At 36.3% G+C, this 24438-nt stretch overlaps 1 protein-coding gene across 3 annotated transcripts in view; it reads left to right on the top strand.

Moving 5' to 3' along the window:
- NUP205 (nucleoporin 205) overlaps nucleotides 1–24438 on the top strand; it is an 88503-nt gene that overhangs the window by 50901 nt on the left and 13164 nt on the right. For 2 of the 3 annotated variants that reach the window (XM_089917354.1, XM_022580382.3), the window contains 8 exons: nucleotides 4932–5080; nucleotides 6008–6199; nucleotides 7094–7215; nucleotides 8731–8869; nucleotides 10892–11018; nucleotides 15986–16062; nucleotides 18079–18207; nucleotides 18429–18555. In XM_089917354.1, the coding sequence (XP_089773480.1) occupies nucleotides 4932–5080; nucleotides 6008–6199; nucleotides 7094–7215; nucleotides 8731–8869; nucleotides 10892–11018; nucleotides 15986–16062; nucleotides 18079–18207; nucleotides 18429–18555 (1062 nt within the window). The remainder of the gene's footprint in view (nucleotides 1–4931; nucleotides 5081–6007; nucleotides 6200–7093; nucleotides 7216–8730; nucleotides 8870–10891; nucleotides 11019–15985; nucleotides 16063–18078; nucleotides 18208–18428; nucleotides 18556–24438) is intronic. The other variant, XR_002645561.3, reaches the window with a different exon arrangement.

The following is a 24438-nucleotide window of genomic DNA, read 5'->3' as shown; positions in this document are numbered from 1 at the left end:
AATGTCTCTTAAGCATATAGTTAATTTTTTGAAAATCCGTATGGGTGGATCCTATCACTTTGAGCTGGCAATGCAGTAGATCTGGGGAGGAACCAAAGCATATATTGGGTTGGCCCAAAAGTTCATTTGGGTTTTTCTGTAAGATGATACGGAAAAACCCAAATGAACCTTTTGGCCAACCCAATATTTTTTCTGATAAAATTATTTGGAGGATCTTATATGTTTCCTTAATTAAGAACAGTGTAGTTCAAATCTGACATTGTTTTTGCATATGTAATTCCTGGGGCTTAGTTGACAGCCATTGACATCACAAATACCTCTCTTTGTATTTTTTTCACCTTTTTATTCTCTCTCTTTTCTACCAGTGACCACTAGAAAGAAAAAGTGGATAATTTGACCAGAGCCTAAATGTTTAATGTGAACCCTAATTATTATGTTCTTAATTTCTCTATTGATCTGTTCCTTAAGCTCTAGTATTATAAAAATATCTCACATTTAAAAACAGATTGATAATGACAAAGATATATACTTTTCAGCATATTTTTAATCAGATTAATGTTTTCAATAAAAGTTTATAAAGCCAACCTATAAAGTTATGCTAACACCTCAGTGTAGAGGATATAGTGCATCCTCCTTAATTTTATTTCTGTGAGATTAGCCCTGTTTGTATGTTTTGTTGTAATTTCAGTAAAATGGATTATATTGCTTTTAAAACAGATTCATTTTTAACTTTCTATTTTCTAGGAGCTTATCATTCAACTTTAATTTATAGTTGATTGATATAGCTGTATGGAAGATGTCAGTTAGAATTTTTAATTTAAAAATTTTTTAAATTGTAATTTTAAGTACTTTTATTATAAGTTTTTCTCATATGTTCTATTTTCTTCTAAACTGGCTTTTCTTTTTAAGTTTGACAAGTTAATGGTACTCGGTAGTATCTTTTATTTATAAATAAGAATTAGGAATTATAATAAGAATGAAGAATTTTCTGCTCTGCTCATAATTCTTCTGGGCTATTGCGACTTTTGATCAAGAATATTCCTGTTGTTCTTTGTTTATGAAACCATAATATCCAATCATCTTTTTAAAAGAGATTAGAAAAGATAATCTCTTGCCATTATTAAATTTTTTAGGATCCTATCATGAGATTTTCAGTTTTTATGGTCTAGGTGTTAGTGTGATCTAGAATTATAGTACAAGTACACCTCTGATTTTAGTCATAAAGTAGTGGGACTAAAAGGATTTCATAGAGCATCTTGCCTGTTGTTAACCCCGTTCTTGTGAATCTGACTCCAATAAGAGACTTAAAAATACAGTACCAGGGGCTTCCCAGGTGGCACAGTGGTTGAGAGTCTGCCTGCCGATGCAAGGGACACGGGTTCGTGTCCCGGTCCGGGAAGATACCACATGCTGCGGAGTGGCTGGGCCCGTGAGCCATGGCTGCTGAGCCTGTGCGTCCGGAGCCTGCGCATCTGGAGCCTGTGCTCCGCAACGGGAGAGGCCACAACAGTGAGAGGCCCGCATACCGCAAAAAAAAAAAAAAAAAACAGTATCAGCTACAGGAATTCCCTGGCAGTCCAGTGGTTAGGACGCCGCACTTTCACTGCTGAGGGCGTGGGTTCCATCCCTGGTCGGGGAACTAAGATCCTGCATGCTGCATAGTGTGGCCAAAAAATAAAAATAAAAAAAAAATTAAAATACCAGCTGAGGCTATATATATGTGTGTAGTGGGTGCAGGCTTTATGCTTGATGTGAATTTAGATGTACATTTCTTACCACTCCTTTTATTTTTTTTACAACCCGAGTCAGGTCCTAGAACCTTAGAACCTGGCTAAAAATTCATAATCAGATATTTTAGAAATATCTTTTAGGGCTTCGCTGGTGGCGCAGTGGTTGAGAGTCCACCTGCCAATGCAGGGGACACGGGTTCGTGCCCTGGTCCGGGAAGATCCCACATGCCGCGGAGCGGCTAGGCCCATGAGCCATGGCCGCTGAGCCTGTGCGTCCAGAGCCCGTGCTCCGCAACGGGAGAGGCCACAGCAGTGAGAGGCCCGCATACTGAAAAAAAAAAAAAAAAAATCTTTTAGCTTTTATTTTTTTATTTAAAAATAAATATTGATTATAGGAAATTTAGAACACACTAATAAACAAAAGGAAAAGTCACACATTTTACCTTCTAAGATAACTATCACGACATTTTGGTTATAGCCAGCCATCTTTTTTTATTGATTTAAATCTTCCCTTTTCTCTCTATTTAGTATTTTATCAGCTTTTCCTGCCTCATTAAGTAACATTTTTAATACCTGTGTAGATTTTGCCACTTATGGATATACCATAATTTATTTAGCCTACCCATTTTTGGACATTTAGATTATTTCCCCTTTTTACAATACAAACAAAAATCAGTAATCATTTGGTGGTTGATTATTTTTAGTTGTTCCAGGAAGCAGGAAACATTAATTGGGTTCTTGCTTTCATAAAATCTTTTATCCTAGTAAAAATGGCAATATATGTGTTTATAAAACAATAAGCCTTAAATTGGATGATATAGACCAGATGCCAGCAAGCTTTTTCTGTACAGGGCCAGATGATAACTAATTCAGACTTTGCAAGCCATATGTTCTCTGTTGCAACTACTCAAGTCTGCCATTATTGTGCAAAAGAAGCCAGAGACGTATGCTATGTTGCATTAAAATTTTATTTACAAAAACAAGTGGGAGATCACATTTTCCCCACAAGCCTTAGTTTGCCAACCCCAAGTATAAATTACAAGTTTTATAAGAGTTAAGAAGAGAAAGGAAATTAAGAGTTTTGCTGGACTCTTCTGGTGGGGTTGCATTTACATAAGAATGTTTGAACTAAGGAATTCATGGCTAAAAAATGTTAAACCTATAAAGTAGTGGCTTTCAGACTTTTGTCCAAAGCCCTTATTCAGATAATTTTGTGGCAATCCTATGCGTAAAACAGAAGAGGAGATGCCATAGCTCCTCAGGCTGGGTTCCTGAAAACCCACCCACCATGGTACCCCACCCTGAGAGCATCTGGTGGCATCCCTGGAGCAAAGTTTCTAAACTTGCCTTTAAGCTGTCAATCAATCAGTAATTAATATTTGAGCTTCTACTATGTGCTAGACAGTGTGCTAAATTCTGGAGAAACTGGTAGACAAGACAGAATCCCATTGTTAATAAGCTTACATTCGATGTGAGGAGACAGAGATACAAGCATGGAAACTAAAAAATAACATAATTTGAGTAAATCTGATAAATAAGTACTGTGGAGAAGATAAAATAGTACTGTGATATATTGTGCGTGGGGTGGGAGGAGGAGGGAAGCTGGATGTAGTTGAGGAAGTGATATTTGATAGAGGCTGAAATGATGAAGAGGAGGCAGTCATGCTAAGATCTGGGGAAGAATATAAAGAACAGCTAGTGCAAAGATTCTGAGACTGAAGGAAGTGCTGAATTTGAGGGCTAGTGTGGCGGCAGTGTTGGGGTGGAGGTGGAGAGTGGAGGGAGGTGAAATAGAAGTAGATGGGACCAGGTGACCAAAGGAAGTGACACGGTTGAGAAAATAATCTCATACCCTGCTTTGACACTATTGGAAATTAACTATGACTAAAATAAAATCAGAGTAGTGGTAAAGATATTTTAGGGAAAAAATAAACAAACAAACAAACAAAATTAAAAAAAAAAACTCTGAAGGTTTGACTGCTGCAAACTTTATAGTGGAATATAGGCCACCTTGTGTGTACTTTTTTTTTGTGGTACGCGGGCCTCTCACTGTTGTGGCCTCTCCCGTTGCGGAGCACAGGCTCTGGACGCACAGGCTCAGCGGCCATGGCTCACGGGCCTAGCCACTCCGCGGCATGTGGGAACTTCCCGGACCGGGGCACGAACCCGTGTCCTCTGGATCGGCAGGTGGACTCTCAACCACTGTGCCACCAGGGAAGCCCTTGTGTGTTATTTTTATTTTTCATGGTTAAACCTGCTTTGTTTTGCCCTCCATTCTGATCACCCTGTCTTGAGAATCTTTCCTCAGTTTAAAAACTGCTACCGTTGACATATATACACTACCAAATGTAAAATAGCTAGTGGGAAGCAGCTGCATAGCACAGGGAGATCAGCTTGATGCTTTGTGACCACCTAGAGGGGTGGGATAGGGAGGGTGGGAGGGAGACGCAAGAGGGAGGGGATATGGGGATATATGTATACGTATAGCTGATTCACTTTGTTATACGGCAGCAACTAACGCACCAGTGTAAAGCAATTATACTCCAATAAAGATGTTAAAAAAAAAAAAAACTGCTACCATGTGCTAGTTGGGGAAAAGTCATAAGATTAGTTTCAAATACAGATTATTGCTTTATGTAGTGTATTTATGAAACTTTTCTAAAAGGTTTACAGGAATCTATGTAAAGCATATGATCCTATCTTTAATTATCAGTGTTCCTTGAATTAAATTAAATTTAATTAATTTAAATTATCTTCATAATGAGTATACCTTTTCTTTTTAATAAATATTTCAATTAAAAAATATAAAAGAATAAAATATCTGTTTTTTGGAAGCAGATCTTTGTCTGCTTTGTACCTGCTCCTTTGTAGCCAAATTCTCATAGATCTCAATAAAAGATAAAACCAGATTGATTAGTGGAATAAATACAGGAATGTTTCTCCTGGGGTTTCATAGTTCATTTTGATTTCTTTAAGGATAGTTTATCCTTTTCCTAATACCATTGTTCTCAGTGTACATGCATGGCATAGTGCATTGTGTTCTTAAAGTTTACCTGCCTAGACTCATTGGTTGATGGGTCTTTGTGTGCAGGCAATAATGGAAGGATTTTTCTGTTGTCGTCATGTATGAGGTGTAATTACTCAGTTACCAAACTGCTTTTTGCTGGAGTGTTTTATATGTCTTCTATTGTAACCCTTTAGCCAAGAAAACCATGTGGGAAAGGCTGACCGCCCCTGAAGATGTGTTTAGTAAATTACAGCGAGAAAACATAGCCATCATTGAGAGCTATGGTGCTGCCCTCATGGAAGTGGTCTGTCGAGATGCTTGTGATGGTCATGAGATTGGAAGGGTACAGTAACTCCTGCTTAGTATTATAATTGGATAGATATTTTGACTTATTAAGGCATAAACTGGATCAGCTTTTCAAATGTATGTTATATATTAGGAATTATTTTCTGTAACATTTTAGTGAATTTTCTTATTTACTATAATTTTGAATTTCTGTTTTGTTCATTCATATGTTTTGTTTACTTACGTTCAGAATCCTTTATTTGTTCAGACTGTACCCTCAGAATAATCTTTTTGCTAATTTTGAGATTTGCCTTACACTGGTAGAAATTAACCAGCAGAGATGCTGGTTAATCAAGATCTTGGCGTAAGAGAATGCTGGATACGTAGCTTTTATACTGAGTGTATCTTTCTCTGCTTTTTCATTGAGTATTTGCATTTATATGTCTTTAAAATATTATGTCATACTGGTGATAATACAGTGAGAAGATAATTCCCTGCTGGTGGAAAATTACATAGCATTTGAATCATGTAGTACGCTCTCAATTATGTTAAAAAAATATTTGGGAAGACATAGAACAAAGTAATCTGTGTTTCTCAGATAATGTATTTTCTGTATAAGTTTTCTGTTTTCTACAAGGAGCATGTGAAACTTTACAATTAGGGGGGGAAAAAGCTATTTTTAAAAATCCCTTTCCTCCAGCAAGTAATGTTTAGATTTTGCTAAAATATATTTAATGCCATTATTTTAATGTGTTAGGTTTTGTTTCAGAAATATAACTTTACCCTGAAATTTTTTCTTTTATTAATAAATCAAGATTCTGGATACATACATACATTTTTCTCAAAAAAAAAAAGAGAGAATTGTATTGCAGGCAACCATTCTCCTTGTAAGAAAACTTTTAAACATTTCCAGATAAAGGGAGTTACTGTTGTTGATTTTGGTAGCCATCTCCACATTTTGGATTTTGATGTGTTCTTCCGTCAGATGCTGGCACTGGCTCTACTTGATCGGATTGTCTCCGTAGATAAGCAGCAGCAGTGGCTTCTGTATCTTTCTAACAGTGGCTATTTGAAGGTGCTTGTGGACAGCTTGGTAGAAGATGACCGTACTTTGCAGAGCTTACTCACTCCACAGCCTCCCCTTTTAAAAGCCCTTTATACATACGAATCCAAAATGGTAAGGCTTTATATTCACTTGAAGTTAGATCAACAGGTCACTTCCTCTTGAGGTTAAGGATATATTAAAGAAAATTAACGTGGCCTGCATTTTGCATGTTTCTATCATACAAACTGTAATCATTTCTAAGGAGTTTTAAATTTGGGCACATGTGCTAGAACTGTATCTTCTGAGCATGCCAAAGTTGAGTTGAAATGATCCTGAGAGGGTTAGTTGGGTACTGAGACTGCTGCTTACTCACTTCGATTGCTGGTCATGGCAAAGCCACATGACACCCAGTGGTCTATGAGGAGAAGAGTGAGCAAAAATGTCCTTCCGCAACGAAAATCAGACTGTTAGTTGCCTGTTGAAATTCCAGTGTAGATGTGCTGCTTCTACTTTAAACACAGGATTTTTCGGTACAGTGTATATAATTCATTTCCTTTCCTCCAAATCTGTTTTAATTTCTGTTTCCTCCTGCTTAAAAATACCACAAATGTCACAATAAGAGAAGCACTAAAGTCTTAGATTCTTCATTAATTCTGTTTTCCTTCCTTCATTCATTTATTCGACAAGTATTTATTAAATATCTGTTACATGCCAGGTATGGCACTAGATAGTAGAGATACAGCTGTGAGCAAAACAATCTTCCCTGCCCTCCATAAGCCCACATGATGATTTAGTTGAATGCTTAATCCTTGCAAGGCGTATGTAGCACTTCAGATACGCTGTGCCATTTACTCCTTATAAAAATCCTATGGTTAAGGTGGTATAATATGCCCCTTCCTAGCTAGCTCAGAATTTCTCTTCACCAGTGATTACAGATCAGAAATGTGCTATGAGAAAGTCTCATTTTAATGTGAGACGCTTGGCTCTGATCTCTGTACTGATGATTTTTGTTTCATAACTTCTTAGGCATTTCTCACAAGAGTGGCCAAGATACAACAGGGCGCTTTAGAGCTGCTGAGGTCTGGGGTGATTGTGAGGCTGGCACAATGCCAAGTCTATGACATGCGCCCAGAAATGGACCCACAGGGGTAAGCATCCATATCAATTTATTTATTTTTTTATGGTTTTTTTTTAAATTTAATTTTATTCATTTTTTTATACAGCAGGTTCTTATTAGTCATCTGTTTTATACACATCAGTGTATACATGTCAATCCCAATTGCCCAATTCATCACACCACCATCCCCACCCCGTGCCGCTTTTTTTAAAGTTACCAGTAAAGGATTATTAAGGGAAAAAAAAAATTTCAAACATAATTTTGCCGTTTATAATTCTGTTGGAGCACTACTCTCATCTTGATGGTTTTGTTTGGTCATATACCCCTGCCATTAACTAATAAATGAAAGTTGCTAATAAGGGTAAAAGTGGGTAGGGACCTAGTGCTTTCCATTTTAGAGCAGTAACGTAAGAGGGAAATGGGAGAGCATTTTGTTAGACGTTTTTCTTCCCAACTTTATTGTTCTGTTTAGTAGAAGTACATGTTTTCAGCCATACTGGTCTTTTAAAGTATTGTAATAAAATTATAATTTGTTGTGGATTTTCTTTTCTTGATGACTTGAATAGTATTTTATATTTTTCTCATTTTAACATTTTACCAACTGCTTGCTAATTTGAAAGCTTCAAGTGAAATTATTTTAAGTTTCAAACTTTCTAGCAGATATCTCAGTTGACTTTGAATATGAATTTTTTCTTTTTTGTCTACATGGCTGCAGCATTGTTAGGGCCTATAGCATACCCTCCTACTGTTAAATAACAATTTAGGTCAGTTTGAGTAATTTTCCTCAAAAGATCCATTGCCAAATTGTATGTGTGAGTTTTTCAGGCTTAACTATAGAAATATTTTACTTCTAGAAAAGAAAATTTTTTTAGTATAACTTTCTAAGGTTTTAAACACGAGAGTTATTACTTTCACCTTAGGTGAAGAGGATTGAGTAAATTGTATTCCTCAGTTCATGACACATTATTATTGCCTGCCTTTGGAAAGCCTTTCTGTTATTTCTTTTTATTTCCATATTCTGCTTTCATTCTCTTCTCTTCAACAGGCAACCATTTATTTTGTTCAAAAATTTAAATAGAAATATTTACAATAAATAATAGTTTATTAATAGTGTTCTGAGACCTCATCTTAAAGGTTAAGTGATTTTACAATCTCATTTTAATTTTTAAAATCTTGTTTTATTTTATATAATGGACAATGTAGATTCATTTTTGGCTTTGGGTGTACAAGAGGGAAATTTGGGGAGAGTAACTTTTGTTTCTGTCTGTTTCTCACATATAGTCTCTGTGGCCCAAGGGAATATTTAGAGTAGAATAAGTATGTTTGGGGAATTTTAGCACTGTCTTTTCAAGTTTATGCAATTATTCTTTACGAAGATTTTTAAAAATTCAGATTTTTTCACTAACTGTACCTCTGGGATACAGAGTCCTCATTAGTAGCTTCACATCTTAATTAGCCACCTGTGATTGTTTGCCGTGGAGATGCTCGGGGACTGTTTTAACTGTTGGACTGTTGCTCTCTCCTTGTTCACTGGATGCAAATCAAGCATGTTTGGCCTGAGAGATGCCCCAGTGTTCATCCCTACTCCAGTGGACCGGTACCGCCAGATTCTGCTTCCAGCTCTCCGCTTGTGCCAGGTCATCCTCACGTCTAGTATGGCCCAGCACTTGCAGGCAGCAGGGCAGGTAAGAGGAATCCTTAGTGTAGAAATCAAGTGCAAAATCTTTATTTTACAAATGCAGAAGCCCTAGGCATAGAACGCTTAACGTGAATTTACCTTAACCGTTCTGTTTGTGGCAGAGCTGGGTATTGAAAATAGACCCCTTGCACTTTGCTCTGAACTTTATCGGTCTGTTTTTGTACTCTTGTTTGAATGAAACACCACAGCTAATTAATAGAATAGTGAGATAGAAGGCAAGAGATCTAAATTTGTTGTTGTGCAAAAGGAAGCAGTTATTGTGATAGAAATAAGCTGTCTTCTAAAATGTAATTTAACCAGGTATTTATTAGAGAACGCTGTTCCTTTATTAGACTTTGCAGAAAATACAAAAGATAGATGATGATGCCACATTTAGTTGTGATGTTTAAAGAATGAGTAATTTAAATAAGTGAGTTTCTAATAAAATATTTTTCCTTCAAACACCATAAATTAGTTTTATTTTCACTGCTTTTCAGTGAAATCTTCAAAAATATGTTTGTTTCTTAGACTAACAATGCAATATACAATTTAACCTTTTACTGATTAATTAGGCTTATCACTAAGAATCTGCGGTTTTTTATTGTGTTGCTCTATAATTATGATACCCTCAGGAATTAGGACACATCCTAATAATTTATGGTGATTTTATCTGCTTTCCCTGCCATCAGTCTTCAGGCATACCTTCCCAAGATAGAATGCTGCTGTTTCTAGTGTGCTACCTGATTTTATATTGCGTTAGTCTAAGTGACATTCTACCCCTTTCATATGCGGCCTTTGAGTCAGTTCTTTAACACTCAAAAACTTTGTCTTCTACTTTCTCGAGATTAAGGTTTTTTAGAAGAAGTGGGACATTGTGATACAAGGCCAGTCTTATACTGAGCATAGTGGAATTACTTGAGTAGGTTCTTTAAAAAATACAGATTACTGAGTTTCATGTCCAACAATGATGGACTGAGGCCAGGAATTTGTATTAAAAAATAAAAGTGGCACAGTTCCTGAGAGATTCAGATGTTCAGCCAGTTGTGGTGTAGTCCCTGCCTTCAGGGAATCTATAATCCAGTTAAGAAGATGTTGGAATGTGAAAATGAGTAGAGTCTTCTATGGTGGTACACTGTAAAATGCTAAGGTGAAAGGGCAGAGTTTAGAGGTCAAGATTTGTATCTCATTTATTTTCATCATATCAAAAGGAGAGTTAGACAAAAGCTTTTATGTGATTGTCCCCATGTCACACTAGTCAGACTTTCACAGAGCAAACTTGAATTCAGTAAGTCATTTTTTAAAAATAAATTTATTTATTTATTTATTTTTGGCTGCATTGGGTCTTCGTTGCTGCACGCAGGCTTTCTCTAGTTGCGGCGAGCGGGGGCTACTCTTCGTTGTTGCGGTGTGTGGGCTTCTCATTGCGGTGGCTTCTCGTTGCAGAGCACGGGCTCTAGGCGCATGGGCTTCAGCAGTTGTGGCACGTGGGCTCAGTGTTTGTGGCTCCTGGGCCCTAGAGCGCAGGCTTAGTAGTTGTGGCGCATGGGCTTAGTCGCTCTGCGGCATGTGGGATCTTCCCGGACCAGGGCTCGAACTCGTGTCCCCTGCATTGGCAGGCGGATTCTTAACTACTGAGTCACCAGGGAAGTCCCAGTAAGTCATTTCTGAACACACTCATTTTAAATTCATGTTCTAGTTCCATTTAGACAAAAATAAAAAAAAATAGGGGTCAAATAATAGTTTTCATACAGTAGTCCCAAGTTATACTCTTCTATAGTAGCTTCTAAATGTATTAATCTCTAAACTTTGAAATAATCCTTATCTTTAGCTTTCTTATGAAATTTAGTTAGATGTTTGCTTCTTGAAGAAATAAACTACATAAATGCAAAAGACAACTGCTTATCTAATATTCTTCATTACATTAAATTACTTGCTTCAATGTTATTAAACAGATGGATATAAATTTATAATACAATTTTCTACTCTTCCACCTCTGTTTTTCCATTTCCCCTCCTTTTCTTTGTCTTAGGTGTTGCAGTTTCTCATTTCTCATTCTGACACCATACAAGCAATCCTGCGCTGTCAGGATGTTAGTGCTGGGTCTTTGCAGGAATTGGCTCTGCTGACAGGAATTATAAGTAAAGCAGCACTTCCTGGTGAGTTGATTATGTTGAATGGATTTTTACCAGTACTTTACAGACTGACATACACTTAATAGAATGAGGTTATTATTACTTTGCAGCTATATATGACTTATTTGAGATTGGAACTAACAGAGTTAACTGCCTTTTTAAAAAAAAAATTATTGTTATTTATTTCATTTTTGGCTTCGTCGGGTCTTAGTCGAGGCACGCGGGATCTTTGTTGCGGTATGTGGGATCCTCTGCTGCGGCATGTGGGCTTAGTTGCCCCGCGGCATGTGGGATCTTAGTTCCCCGACAAGCTGCGTCCCTTGCATCGGAAGGTGGATTTTTAACCACTGGACCACCAGGGAAGTCCCCTTAACTGCCTTTATTTGAAGTAATATGTTTATAAAAGTGATATATGGTCAGTATAAAAAATTCAAAAAGTTCAAGAAAATAATTAACACTCATATCCCACTATCTAGAAATTATCAAATGTTAACATAGATAAGTAGCTTTTCAAACATTGCTCTATGTATATGTATGTATTCGTGCGGGGGAGGGGCGGTGGAGAGAAACAGACATACAGAGGTACTTTACGAGAATGGGATACCTTTTACATTCAGTTTTAGAAAACAGCTATTTAATTTTACGTGAACTTTACAGATGAAAAACTAATTGAAGAGAAACTGAAGACATTGATGAATTCCAGACAAATGTTTCTTTACTACAAGTGTACAAGAGATATTAGTTCTTAAAAAGATCACTATGATTAAGAAGAAAAAAAGATTATGATAAACTACTAAGATATTTTGGTCATTAAAAAAATTTTTTTTACTACATATAAATTTTAGACAGGGGGCTTCCCTGGTGGCGCAGTGGTTGAGAGTCCGCCTGCCAATGCAGGGGACACGGGTTCGTGCCCCAGTCCGGGAGGATCCCACATGCCGTGGAGCGGCTGGGCCCGTGAGCCATGGCCGCTGAACCTGCGCGTCCGGAGTCTGTTCTTCGCAACGGGAGAGGCCACAACAGTGAGAGGCCCACGTATGGCAAAAAAAAAAAAAAAAAAAATTTAGACAGAATCAACTAACTCCTGATGTGAAAGATGAAGTAATGAGTTATTTTACACTTCTTCTTCCACCCTCATGTTGTTTGCTTGTATTATTTTTACTTTGTCAAGTAAATATCATTTATATTCAGTCTTGTAACCATAATAACTTCAGCTATTTAGTTATACTTGTATATTTACATGGATTCACAGAAAAACACCAATTCTTTTTTTTCCTCCTATAGCTTCACCATTTCTGAGTTCTTTCTTTTGATTTATCTCTTGGTGTTTTTAATTTGTATTGAGGTCTCCTCCCCTAAGAAAAAGTATATAATCTTCCCTGAACTCTCTAATGTTTACAAACATGTAAAGGTTGCCTTTATTCTTGAATGAAAGCATGGCCTACTATTAATAATAATGTCATATTTTTTTTACAAATGAGGAAACTGAGGCACAGAGAGGTCAACTTGTCCAAAGTCACACAAATAATACTGTAGGGTTTTTCATGCAGTGTGGCTTCTGAGTCTGTGTGCTTCACTACTAGCCTATACTACCTCCATCTTTATATTGCTGTGGAGAAGTCTGAGGCCAACTTCTGTTTCTGCCCCAACACCCGCAATATTTTTTCTTCTCTGGGCATGCCTCAGTGCCTGAGCCCTTTGTGTTGGGAGAAGGAGAGAGTTTGGAAGGGCAGAGTGCAGTGCATATTAAGGTACTTAGAGACTGTGCTCATTCTGCGGAGATCCCAGGGTCAACTCCACCCAGCCTTGGAGTGTCTTGGTCCTGTGTGCTTATTATGTTCATTTCCCCACTTCATTCCAGTGTCCTGAGATGATACCAAGACAGGCTACCCTTGCCTTTACTAAGGTCCCATAGTGCTATGTAGTGGTTCTTCTCCAAATGGTTTTTACCTTGGTTTCTCCTAATTACTTAATTTACTTAATCACCCGAATGTGCTTCTTCGCAAATTTTGGGGTCTCCATGAGAATTTGCAAGAGTTTGTTGGCTTATCTTCTTTTCTCTGTACTGCTTCTGAGGGGTGGGATGAGGGTCATGAGTTGAATTATGCTACTTACTCCCCTGGAATTTTCTTCATCTCCCCTTTTTTTTTTCCTTAAGCACCACCATGCTTTAGTATTTATGGTGTAATTTGGCCCCTTTCCCTTTTTGGTGAATTTCATTTATTTGTAGGTTGATTATAGAAGGGACATTCTATGATACTACTTCATTCTGCCATCTTAATCCAGAAGTCCTGAGTTAGTACAGAGAGAATTTACCTTTTATCAGATCCTCTGGCAAGGTGATTTTATCGATGAATTTTCCTTTCGTTCCTTTTATTTTGTTTTTGTTTTTGCGGTACGCGGGCCTCTCACTGCTGTGGCCTCTCCCGTTGAGGAGCACAGGCTCCGGACGCGCAGGCTCAGCGGCCATGGCTCACGGGCCCAGCCGCTCCGCGGCATGTGGGATCTTCCCGGACCGGGGCACGAACCCGTGTCCCCTGCATCGGCAGGCGGACTCTCAACCACTGCGCCACCAGGGAAGTCCCCTTTCGTTACTTTTTAAAAATATTTGAAATATTCTGTATTTTACTAATAGCAGCATTTAACCCTGTCACTGTATTAAAATTATCTTCAGAAAGGCACAGTTTATTTTAACATGCTCGTGGTATATTCAAACAAAAGAATAAAGCACCCTGACCAGCAATTCCTGCTCCCTAAAAGGAACCAATTATCAATTTATACTTTGTTTTTCTAGCAGTTTCTCTGCTCGTGGTGTAAAAATTTTTTCCTCCCTACACAAATGAAATACCATACACACTGCTCTGTAAATTTTTCCCCACATTGTGTCTTGGGGATTTTTTCTCATCGGCATGTATAGATCCTACCTGACTCTTTAATTGGTGGAATAGTTTTCCAATTGTGAGGTGGTTACCCAGACCCCTATGACACGTTGACTGTTTCTGATCTTTTTAAAAATGTCAAACGGTATGGCATTTAATAACTTTGTGTGTGTGTGTGTGTATACGTATACATATACATTTTTATATATTTGAGCTGGTAGGCTTGGTAAGTTCCTGGCAGTGCTTTGTCAGATATAAATATACTTTTATATATATCTATATATATATATACATACATATATACCATTACATACGTGTGTGTATATATATATACACACACACACTTTAAAATAATTTTAAAAGATAATGCCAAATACCCTCCTAATTTTTTAAAATAACTTTAAAAAATAATTTATACTCCTCTTAACCCTACTCTGCCCAGTTCAGCCCTTGATTACATATGGTTTTGTATTATCCTGTAATTTTACTATATGGTTTTGTCTTAAATGCTTAGCCCAGTACCAGATATGTTGTACCTCCTCAACTACTTATCATCAGGTTAATTTTTTATCTGTGACCCACAGATATTCTGTAAAGTGTTTTGGAGTTGAGGATGATATATATGGTCCACAGCACTCAGGTGGCACGTAGCAGAAAGGTCTTAAGAATCTGAGAATTGGACTTCCCTGGTGGTCCAGTGGTTAAGACTGTGCTTTCACTGCAGGGGACACGGGTTCGATCCTTGATTGGGGAAGCTCCGCGTGCCACTCGGTGCTGCCAAAAGAAAAAAGAATCTGAGAATTGCTAGTTTTTTAAAATAGAGGCAGCAGTTGGTGTGCAGGAGGAATGAAAGAACTGGGGAACAGCAACACAGGTTGCAGAGATCAGAAAGATTAAGGACAAACAGGAAAAAGCCAAAGTTCCATGGTAGTGTTAAGTGCAAACTCCAGCTTTCAAGGGGTTAAGATGGAAAAGGAGGGCATAAGAATCACAAGCAACAAATGGAGAAAAAAATATTTCAAGAATTTGATATTAACCAGGGTTTTACTTGGTTTTGTTTTGTTTTGGAGTACAAGGGAGACCTGAACACATTTTTAGATAGTCCAGAAAAATCCTCTGCGGTAGGGTAAATTTTAGAAAGTAATTAAAGTGATTCTGGGAGCCTACTCCCCGTGGAGGTGGAGGTGGGAAAGGGAAAGGAGCTAGTGGAGCAGTGAGGCGCAGGTGAGGTAACAAGCCAGCATGTGCCAAGTGATATGAGTATTTTCTGTAGGTTTGTGTAGAGGTTGATGGGCTGAGAAATCTAAAAGGAGGAAGGCTTGTCATTATAAGGAGCAAAGGATAAGGTTCCAGGTTATGTGCTATGGAGTGTATGCTTGGAAGTAAGAAATGGATTAAAGGGATTGTGAAAACACATGGATAGTTAGGGTGGCTGGGACAGGATCAGCTGGGTTCTCCTCATGGCTACAGTCATAGAACAAAGAAATAAACCAGTGGAGAGAATGACCCATGGGCTTGCTTGGAGGGCTCAATAGAAATAAAGGGAGTCCATGGTACTATAAAAGGTTGATCAGCTTTAGGGATTTCATAATGGGTCCAAACTGAGAAATTGAATGGCAACTTTTTTGTGTATATGTAAACTGTACTTTGCCTAAGGGAAAAGAAAAAAAATCAAATGGTACAATACATAGACGAGATAAAAGAAAAAAAATGCATTTCATTTTTAGTGTTTTATATTCTGAACTGTTACATGAGAAAGTAATTTACTGCTGAGTTTAGAAAATTTTAGCTTTTATGTTTATAAATAAAAAGTCGATTTTTCTCAAAAACTTTGAAGTGCCTTTTTGAATTACTGATTCAGTCTAGATTTAGCTTGCATATGACTGAATATGTGGTGTGCTACACTTACATATTGTGTGGTGGTACACAATCTTTGTAAAGTCGTATTTCTCAAACCTCCTTCATGGCAGAGTCTGTGTCTATTTATGCATATATATATATATAAATATATATATTTATACATATATAAATATAAAATAGTAAAACTACCATTCCTGGTTTTTTAATTTTTTGATTATAACACTACATTTAAAAGCATTCCAAATTTTATAGGTATACTAAGTGAACTTGATGTTGATGTTAATGAAGGATCTCTAATGGAGCTACAGGGACATATTGGAAGATTCCAGGTAACTGATTCTTTCTTACTTCTTTTTTATTTTTTAAATTAAAAAATTTTTTTTTACTTCTTTTAAGAGCAGCTATAAGACTTGTAACAAAATACAACAGTCCTCTCACTGCTCCTCCCCATTCTGCTCCCTGAATTTGGGTAAACCCAGCGACGGTTTTAATTGATTCTTTCATATCTCTAAATAATATGCTTACGTTACTACTACTTGATTTTCCAATTTTAAGAGTCATCTGTTGACCTTCTATCGAGAAGGATGAGAATTTAGATCTCTTTACTCCTGTTCTTCTGTCATACAATACGTACCTCTCTTGTAACGTGTCCCCACCCCCAACTCTAATCATATCATAATTTCGATTAGATTAATATTTAGTGTTATATTATTATTACTATGAAATGTCATTTATGAATAAGCCATGGATGGACCATATTTTACTTTTCTATACAACATTGTTTTTCCTAGAGTAAGTGTTTCTTTTTTTTATTTGCTTGGTTTTATGTACTTATTTCTAATTTATTCCCAAACTCTCCTCCAGTTATATCATCTCTTTTCAATATATTCAAACAGAGTAGATAGCTTATCAATTAGATATTTTATTGCAGTCTTTCTGGGAGCCTCCTGGCCTGCTTTGATTTGAGCACCTTCACTTTTTTTTGGCTGCAGAAGAATTATATTTATATTCCATTATTTTTGATACAGTAATTTTCTTAAACAGTCCTCTTTTCATGAGCTGTTTTTCAAGTTTCCAAAAGAAAAATGCTGCCATCAGCATAATTGTTATCACTGCGTGCATGGGTATACAAGTAGTACATTTTGAGTCATTGTCAAATAGCACTCCAGAAAGGCTTGTACTCTCTCTAACCAAGCCAAAATACTCTGTTTTGTTTTGTTTTTTTAAGCCTTCTAACTTTTTTCATTGGTGGGGAGAAAAAAATATTTTTGATGCATCTTTCATAAGGTAGCCTCTGGAAATGTGATAGTGCATCTGTTTTTGTCTGTAAGAATAGCAAACAGCCAGTTTTAAGATTTAAAAAGAGTATTTTGACAAATTAAATTTACATTATAATCTCCTTAGTATGTTTTGCCTTATCCATACTTATTATTTAAACTAACATCAGTTTAAGTTAGATATTATATAATATATATGGATGTATATATGTAGGGGTGAATGTGTGTATGTGTAATACCAATGTTTTAAACGTGTTTTTATTGTGCACTTACTATGTGCAGAACACTGTACTAAGCACTTTAAATACAGTTCAATGTCTCAGGTAATCCTAACAATAATCTTCTAAGGTGGGAATTGCTATTATCACTCTAGAAATATGAACACAGAGGCTTGAGAAAGTTAAGTAACTTGTCCCAGGACATATAACAAAAAGTCTTGTACCTGTAATTGGAACCCACATCTCTGATTCTGGACATACTGCCAATTTTGCAAAGCTTGTCCTTTCCCACTGAGAACCTTAGGAACAATTATATTCTCAGGTGAAAAGTACCAACATTTCAAACAAATGAGCTTTGCGATTTATCTGCCAAGGTTTCTTCTGTGTTCCCAACTCCTTTTTGAAGTCCCCAGAAGCAGCCACAGGAGTAAGAGCCTTTAAATTTGAGCCTTAGTAGACAAAATTATCACAAATCTGCTTCTGTTTGCCATCTCATTTTGCTTCTCATTGTTTATTGATTAGTATTTATTTAATGGGAATCTACTAAGGAATTATTTGGTGTGATACAAAAAACCTTTGGCAAGCACTTAGATTTTAGTCGGGGTTAACTGCTAAAAGAATATAATATTCTTTTAATGAGTTGTCTGCCAAGTAAATACATTTGCAGAAAGGTAAATTTTAATATTGCTAACTTTAGTTGAGTCAGTTGGAAGTAAGAAATTAGATGCTTTAAAGAGTGATTTCACTCCCCACTGAGTTTTTCTTTTTTATCTCCCTCAAGAAAGATAGGTCACTAACTTTAAACATATACAACTAGATATGAATAAGAAAGTATCTTTTCTTTCCTTAGCGCCAGTGCTTAGGACTACTAAGTCGCTTTGGTGGCTCCGACAGACTGCGTCAGTTTAAATTTCAAGATGATAATGTGGAGGGGGATAGAGTGAGCAAGAAAGATGAGATCGAACTGGCTATGCAGCAGGTAAGAGGAGTGAGAGTTGTATAGCTATTCTTTAAGCTTTTTATGTTTTTGGAGATATTTGAGGAAAATAATAGATGTGGGTAATTTTACAAATTGATTTGTAACTTTGTTGTAATTTTACAAACTGATCTATAACTTTGTTCTCCTTCAAATCTGGATTTCCATGATATGAGGCATTTGGGGAGCTAATATTTTTGTTACTGCTTGTTCTTCCTTTGTAGATTTGTGCCAATGTCATGGAATATTGCCAGTCACTCATGTTACAGAGTTCCCCTACCTTTCAGCATGCTGTGTGTCTCTTCACCCCTAGCCTGTCAGAAACCATTAATAGAGATGGGCCCCGGCAAGGTGAGCTAGCTAGTTCTTTCTTTCTGTATTTGAGGAATTAAGTTGCCAGGATTACGACAAGCTCTAGTTGGCCCCAGTAAGATGCAATTTTTTTTTTTTTTTACCACGAGTAATGAATGGGAAATTTTTAAAACGACTTCTTTAAGAAGGAGTGATGAGGAGGTACTCTTGTCAGACCTGTGGATACAGCTGGAGAACTGGAAAGAATAGAGAAATTTAAGATTTTCTGAGGATGAATCTGGAAGAGCCGTGTGGGGAGAGTATAGTTTTATGTAGCATGTGAGACCCAAAAGGCTCTAGGATTGAAGAGTAAACTAGCCAGGTGAAAAGTATGAAAATAGACAGTTTGTATGTTAAATCATGTTAAGCTGAATTTAGTGTCTCAGTTAGGTTTTGTATTTAGCTCCAAATTTCTGTAACATAGCAAAGTAAAATTTCGATAGTTAGTAAACTGATGTAGCCTATGATTCCCTAGTGACCCAGTAGGGAAGATTAGGAATATGAGGCCGGATTATGGATTGGTTAAAGCTTTTGTCCCATGGGACATTCAAAAGCCAAAGCCCGTTTGGATCTTGGTGGTTGTATTGTGATGGACTGGTGATGATCTCAAGAAACCTTTTGTTTGAGATTTCTGTGAATCATTTTGTCACATTTTCATTGTCTTCAGGATCTTATTTTCTCTGAAAATTGCTTAATCATGTAAAATATCTATTTAATAGAATAATATTATGAAAAAATATGTTATGCCAAGAACTCTTGTTTGTCTAACTCCATTATAAAATGTCCTAGCAAGCGGGATTAAAAGAAAAATGTTTTTATTGAGGTTTTTTATTTACATACAACAAAATATACCCATCTTGGGTGTACAGTTTGAGTGCTTTTTGTAATTTTATGCAGTGTGTAACCACTACCACAACCAAAATATAGAATAATTCCCTCATCCTTAAAAGTTTCTTCTTGTCCCTTTGCATGTGATTGTTTCCTCTGACCCCTGGTCAAGGTGTCTATTATTTTGCCTTTTCCAGAATTCTATATAAATGGAATCATACAATAATGTAGTGTTTTTTGTGTTTCGACTTCTTTCATTTAGCTCAGTGTTTTTGAAATCCATCCATGTGTGTATTACTATTTTGTTCCTTTTTATTTCTGGCTGGTATTCCATATTAAAAATATACCATAATATATCTCTTCACTAATTGATAGACATTTGGGTTATTTCCAGATTTTTAGCTATTGTGAATAATGCTACTATGAATATTTGGATATAAATCTTTATGTGGACATAATGTTTTCATATCTTTTGATTAGATGCCTAAGAATGCAATTGCTGGCTTCTGTGGTATGTTTAACTAAATAAGATACTGCCATTCTGTTTTACAAAGTACAGTCGTTTTGCATTCCTACCAGCCATGTATAAGAGTTCTAGCTGATCCACATACTTGCCAATGCTTGGTTTGTCAGCCATTCTAGTGGTTGTGTTGTGATATGTCACTGTGATTTTAATTTGCATTTCCTTGATGACTAGTGATGAGCCTGTGTCCAGTTTTAGTACTATTTGTTGAAAACATTATCTTTTTCTGTTTGGATTACTTTGATACCTTTTCTCAAAAATCAATTGACCACATAAATTTGCGTTTATTTTTGGACTCTTGATTCTGTTCCATTAATCTGTATGTCTGTTCTTTCTCTAGTACCACACTGTCTTTATATACTTCATACACACTGTCTTTATATACTTATTCTTCAATAGCTTTATATCAACAGTAAGTCTTGAAATCAGGTGGTTTAAATCCTCTAGCTTTGTTCTTCTTTTTCAAAATATCTTATGGTTTACATGGTTTATTTCTTTCTGTCCATTTATTTTCATCCTATCCATGTTTTTATGTTTAAAGTGCATCTCTTGTACACAGCAGAGAGTTGAGTCTTTTTTTTCTTTAATCCATTTTGACTATCTCTGCTTTTAGTGGTGTGTTTAGTCCTTTAATATTTAATATAATTATTGATATGATTGGACTTGGGTCTATCATTTAATTGTTTTCTACTTATTAATTGCTTTCTACCTCCTTTCTCTGTTTTTTTGTTTTTGTTTTTCCTTACCTGCTTTTAAAAAAAGTATGTTTTATAGAATTGATTTTAATTTTACCATTGGGTTTTTACCTACACTTCTTTGTATTATTTTATTTTTTTAGGAATTGCCATCGTTTTTCACAGCCTATTTATTGTTAATATAGTACTACTTCATTCAAAATTTACAACTCTTACAACTGTATAGGCCCACATTCCCCCCTTCTTTTATGTTGTAATTGTTACATGTATTACATCTACATACACTATAAATTCCCTTAGACAATAATTTTTATTTCAAACAATTTAATGCTTTATAAGTAAAGAACAAAAGGGTAAAAAGAAAAAAGTCTTTTGCATTTATTTAGATATTAAACACATTTGATGCTCCTTATTCTTTCTCAATGATCAGAGTTTCCATGTGGTGTCATTTCCCTTCAGACCGAAAAATTTCTTACATAAGTATGGGTCCGTTAGTGATGAATTCTCTTAACTTTCTTTTATTGAAAATGTCTTGATTTTGCCTTCATTCTTGCAGGATAATTCTGCTGGATATAGAATTCTGAGCTGGTAGTTTTGTGCTTTCTGTACTTTAAAGATATGGTTTCACTTTCTTTTGTCTTCCATGATTTATAATGAGAAGTCAGTCATTGATGGGAATATTGTTCCTCTATATGTAAAGTGTTGTTTTTCTGTTGCTGCTCTTGAGATGTGCTCTTCCTCTTTAAACAGTTTGACTGTTAACGTGCCTTGGTGTGGGCATCTTTGTTTTTATTCCGTTTAGTGTTGTTGAGAATTTTTTATCTATACAATTTTGGGGAAATTTTGACTCTTTTTTTCTTCAAATATTTTCAGCCCCATTCTCTTCAAACATATATTAGATGATTTGATACTATGTTTTTTTTTTGTAATGCTCTTTATTTATAAGAAATAGGATGAGAACATTTGCTATAACTTTTTTTGCGGTACGCGGGCATCCCACTGTTGTAGCCTCTCCCGTTGTGGAGCCCCCCAGGCTCCGGATGCGCAGGCTCAGCGGCCATGGCTCACGGGCCCAGCCGTTCCGCGGCATGTGGGATCTTCCCGGACCGGGGTACGAACCCGTGTCCCCTGCATCGGCAGGCAGACTCTCAACCACTGCGCCACCAGGGAAGCCCCTGCTATACTTTTTAATTATTTGATTTACTATCTCATGTAAAGTTGCATTGCATTTTATGTATGTTAGCATGATTTCAAGGCCCTGAAGGTAAATATAATGGGCAGATCATTTATTTTTTGCAACCATTCCTCCTTGTAATTTTTTGTTTATATCTTGGTATCATGAATATGTAAATTTTACGTTAGCAACTATATTTACAGATAATGGAAGACTGGAATTTTTTTCTTCCAGTTTTATTGAGATATAATTGACATACAGCACTGTATAAGTTTAAGATGTACAGCATAATGATCTGACTTACATGCATCATGAAATGGTTATCACAATAAGTTTAGTGAACATCCATCATCTCATAGACACAAAATAAAAGGGGAAAAATTTTTTTCCTTGTGATGAGGACCCTTAGGATTTACTCTCCTAACAACTTTTATGCATGACATAGAGCAGTGTGAATTATATTTATTGCATGGTACATTACATCCCTAGTGCTAATTTATCTTAAAACTGGAAGTTTGTGCTTTTTGACCACTTCAGTTGCTTTATCTTCAAGTTCACTTATTCTTTCCTCAATAAGCTCTATTTGGCAAAATATATCCAGTGAATATTTTTATTTCAGAAATTGTATTTTTCAGTTTTAGAATTTTTGTTTGATTCTCTTATCTCATTTTTATTTTCTTTACTGAGATTAACTATGTTTTCATTGTTTGTTTCCCCTCAGTTATAATAGCTACTTTAAAACGCTCATTCATTAGTTACCAACATCTGGTTTATCAGGGATTAGACTTGCTTGGTTTTCTTGTCTCTTGAGAATGTGTTCCATTTTCTTAGTTGTTTATATGTTGGGTATTTAAAATTGTATACTGAACATTACAAAGGTTTGAAGGTTCTAGATTCCATTATTTTTTCCCTGTATGGTGTTTTTGTTTTGGCTTAATTACCTTGGCTGTTTTGACCTGTGAACACTGATTCTTGGGTGACAGGTGCTGCGTCAGTTTATGTCTTTTGCCTTTAGCTGAGATGTTTTGAGTGTGTTACGTGCATGGTTCAGGGGTCAGTTAGTGATGTGGGTAGCTATAGGGATCCCCTCTCTACTCTTCTGGGATTCCCCTAAAACTTTCTTCACTGGTCATGGTTTCCCGGCTTCTCAGCTGCTGTTTTTTCGGTTTGTCAGGCGTTAATGACTGTGCTTTTTCCATCAGCACTCCTGCTTCTGCATTGTGTTGCTTGCGCTACTGCTGGGTGTACTTAGCCCCAGGCCGAAGGCCATGAGCTGCGAGCTTAGAGTTGTACCGGTTCCATCTGCCCTCTTCCCAGTGCGCCTGCACTCCCTACCAGCATCTGTCTGCTTCTGTTTACTTTGGTAACTTTAGGTAGTTATTTTTTGTGTTATGTCTAGGTTTTTTATTTTCTGCCATGAGCAGGGAGTGGGCTGTTGTCTGGTATGGTCTTAGTTTGACATATTTGGAAACAGAAGTTCTTAAAACCTAATAAGATACCTTTACTTAAAAATACCTGTCATTCAGTGATTCATTTGGAGTAGCCTTGGGTGAGAGTATGTCTTAAAGAAATTTCTTAAAGAAATTAAATTTTAATTTCTTAAATTTCTTAAATTTTAATTTCTTAAAGAGATTAAAAAAATAAAGATTTATAGTAATATTTTATGGAGTAAAGTGCTTAAATCATTCAAACTGGATATATAAAACAATTTCTTTGACTTAGTTAAGCAAATTAATTCTACATAGTTCTAGCTTTCTCCTATATTCAAGAAGTTTGCTGCCAGGAAGATCACTAGACTACAAAGGTGCAGCCTCACCGGCATGCGGGAAAAGTGCTAGTTCAGGTGGCTCAGCAAATAGGAAAAAGGAGGTCTTCTTCACTTGGAGGGGCATGGAATGACTGGGAATCCTACTCAGAGACCCCTTTTCATTCAGAAGAGTGGTTTTCCTACCACATAGCAGTGACATTTAACCTGCTGTGTCCCCTTTCTGTCTGGGAGCTTGTAAATGAGCATGAATCTGTTTACTAATCCCTGTAGGTCTATAGCTTGATGCAGACCTCTAACTGCCTCAAGAGGGCAATCCTTTTCTTCCCCTTTGAATCTAACTTCTTAAAACAAATTTAACCTGAGCATAAGATTTTTTAAACAAAATTGTAATTTTGTCGTTTATTCTTCAAAACATTAATATCACTAATAATTATTAAAATTTCATTAGTTTCTTATCATTTTGAGCCAATCTTTTGCATACCATGTTGTTTTTTGATCTTTAATACTTAAAGATGAACTTTATGAAACCTTATAAATTGGTCTTTATTTTTCTTCAGACTTTTTTAAGGGTTAATAAGCATATTCTTCTCTGCCAATTCTAGACATATGAATGGGTATCTTGTAGGTTCTAGAATATTTAGTTATAGAGAGATAGTTTAACCTAGTGGTTAAGAGCACAGACTGATGATGAACTGCCTGGATTTAAATCCCAGTGCTACAAGTGACTTAAGAAAAATGACTTATCTCTTTGTGCCTCAGTTTCCTTGTCTATAAAGTGGAAGTAATAACAAGCTCCCTCTGATGAATTATTGTAAGGATTAAATGTGTTAATATGTGTAAAGTGCCTGGTGCTTGGCATGACATCAGTGTTAGCTATTATTATTCTTATTATTGC

The sequence above is a fragment of the Delphinapterus leucas genome, chromosome 9 (genome assembly GCF_059928025.1).
Source record: "Delphinapterus leucas isolate spDelLeu-1000000601 "Yukka" chromosome 9, BTC_Dleu_Yukka2, whole genome shotgun sequence".
NCBI classification, from domain to species: Eukaryota; Metazoa; Chordata; class Mammalia; order Artiodactyla; family Monodontidae; genus Delphinapterus; species Delphinapterus leucas.
The sequence above is the reverse complement of the archived record's forward strand: the minus strand, read 5'-3'. Positions and strand labels throughout refer to the sequence as shown.